The sequence below is a fragment of the Octopus bimaculoides genome, chromosome 24, assembly GCF_001194135.2.
Source record: "Octopus bimaculoides isolate UCB-OBI-ISO-001 chromosome 24, ASM119413v2, whole genome shotgun sequence".
In the NCBI taxonomy this organism is placed as follows: domain Eukaryota; kingdom Metazoa; phylum Mollusca; class Cephalopoda; order Octopoda; family Octopodidae; genus Octopus; species Octopus bimaculoides.
This window is the reverse complement of record NC_069004.1, coordinates 10,175,882-10,178,192: the sequence shown is the minus strand read 5'-3', so window position 1 is coordinate 10,178,192 and position 2,311 is coordinate 10,175,882. Positions and strand designations below refer to the sequence as shown.

At 38.7% G+C, this 2,311-nt stretch overlaps 1 protein-coding gene across 1 annotated transcript in view; it reads left to right on the top strand.

Moving 5' to 3' along the window:
- LOC106868956 (uncharacterized) overlaps positions 1-2,311 on the top strand; it is a 5,995-nt gene that overhangs the window by 1,069 nt on the left and 2,615 nt on the right. The window contains exons 2-3 of the mRNA XM_014914429.2: positions 877-1,022; positions 1,911-2,009. Coding sequence (XP_014769915.2) covers positions 877-1,022; positions 1,911-2,009 — 245 coding nt within the window. The remainder of the gene's footprint in view (positions 1-876; positions 1,023-1,910; positions 2,010-2,311) is intronic.

Genomic DNA, 2,311 nt, shown 5'->3' with positions numbered 1-2,311 from the left:
GACCCTCTCCTCCAACTCTCCAGCCCTCTTGCCACTCTCCCACCCTCTCCTTCCACTCTACCGCCCTCTCCCCCACTCTTCTCCCTGACCCTCTCCTCCCACCCTCTCCTTCTACTCTCCCCCCACTCTCCTTCCATTCTCCCTCCACTCTCCCACCCTCTCCTTAAAGCTTGAGTAACTTCGAGTCTTTGTTGTTGATATCCAGGTAAGAGAAAGAGACGAGTGAGTAGCAGGAAGTTTGGAATCTGTGTATGAACATACACCACCTCTTAGAGTATAAGTTATAGCTTGGATAATAATGATAGATTGCAGACGATGAGAAATTTGTGTGTCATAGAGGTCAAAGATGGGCACTACTTACATACAGAGGTCCCGATGCATCTACGTACGTAACAGTATGAAGGGGAAGTAATCTAGTTTTTAAGGTCAGGGTTAGTTTTAGTAAAACTAGATTGCCTCCCCTTTATATGGTTACGTAGATGCGTCGGGACCGCTGTATTTAAGTAATACCCAAGGATGTGTATTTTGAGAGACTTTGCTGTTATTTCTAGCAGATTAACAAGCTCCCCCATCACTATAATCCTTGTTGATGATGTGGTGGTGTTTAGCATTCTCGGACAAAATGCTTAACCCCATTTCTTCCGGCTCATTATATTTTGAGTTCAAATTCCACTGACGTTGACCTGATCTTTCATCCCTTGGGGGGTCAATGAAATAAAGTACCAGTTAAGTATTCTGGGTCAATGTAATCAGCCTTCTCTGTCAACAAAATGTCAGGCTTCGTGCTTTTAAGAATTATCGTTTTTGTTTTGTTACAGAAATTATTGTAAAAAATTTTTTTAAATGTCAAAACTATTTCTGTTGTTGTTTTTGCAGGTAATTTATGTTGGTGAACAAGTGAAGAAATCCAACCATTCCAGTCGAAACCTTAACTATGCCCTTCACCAGTTGATCTGGGTCCTTTGGCAATGGTTGATGATCTTCAATATAGCTCCTTTGATAGCCTGGCAACGACAACTGCCGTACGTTCACTCCTTAATTTCTTTTTCAGATTGAGTGGCATGGTGAGAGTCTCATACTTAGTTTGTGTGAGGTGCTGTAGTTTGTGTGAAGTATTTTGGTTTCTGCGAGGTTTTCAAGTTTGAGATATTGTGGTGTGACTGTGGTATTGTAGTTTGTGTTAGGTACTGTGGTATGATTGTTGTATTGTATTTAGTACGAGGTACTATGGTTTGTGTGAGATAAGTGGCACTCCACTCCTGTTGATCCAGTCAATGAAACAGCCCACTCATGAAATTAACATGCATGTGGCTGAACACTCCACAGACACATATACCCCTAGTGTAATTCTCAGGGAGATTCAGCGTGACACAGAATGTAACAAGGTCAGCCCTTTGAATTATGTGTACAACTAATTTTTACCCACCTGAATTGACTTGAGCAACGTGAAATAAAGTGTCTTATTCTAGGACACCACTGGGAATCGAACACATGATCTTATGATTGTGCGCCAATTAACCTAACCACGCACCTTCTAGTGAGATAAGTAGGTTATATAAAACCCAGTTGCTGTGTGAAGTAGAAGCAGACTGTGTGAGATATGTTAATTGTGTAAGATATTGTTGTTCCTTGATTTTTATTGGTTATTGTGCTACAGCATTTATGTCATAAAATACTTGGTTAGGACACTGAAGCCTTCAGTTCCCAGTTGAAGTCTGTCTTCTCTTATACTTAATATGTTTGAGAAAGGAATGAAGCTTACATAATCGCATCTATCATCCACGTTTTTCTTGTATACATTTGTTGATTGTTTTATGTAAGTATTATTTATATTTTCCATGCTAACATGGAACAAAATAATTATCCTTAAACAAATTTTAATATTAATATTTTCTGTTTTGTTTTGACAGGAAGAAATTACAATTGTCTCTTGACTCCAGTAAAATTATTGGATCCGTCACACCTTTCTGTATCTCTCTTCTCTGCATCTGTAATAACATTGTTGACAGGTAAGTTTATCTGAAATTAGCTTGATTTTTGCTGGTTTCATCATCGTTTCTGGTTTATTCTTTTACTTTCTTCAGTCGTTTGTTTATTTATATTGCTTTGAATTAATCATTCATTATCTCGTAGTTTTGAGATTTCAGTGTTTTATGTTTGTTTAGTTTTAGAATGACATTGTAGGGTTGAGGTGAGAAGCCAGATCTGGTCAGTTTGAACATGCAAAAAGCACTCAGCCCATTCTGCTGGGTGGTTGGTTTTAGAAAGGGTATCCAGCCATAAAAAAACCCTACCAAAACAGACACAAAAG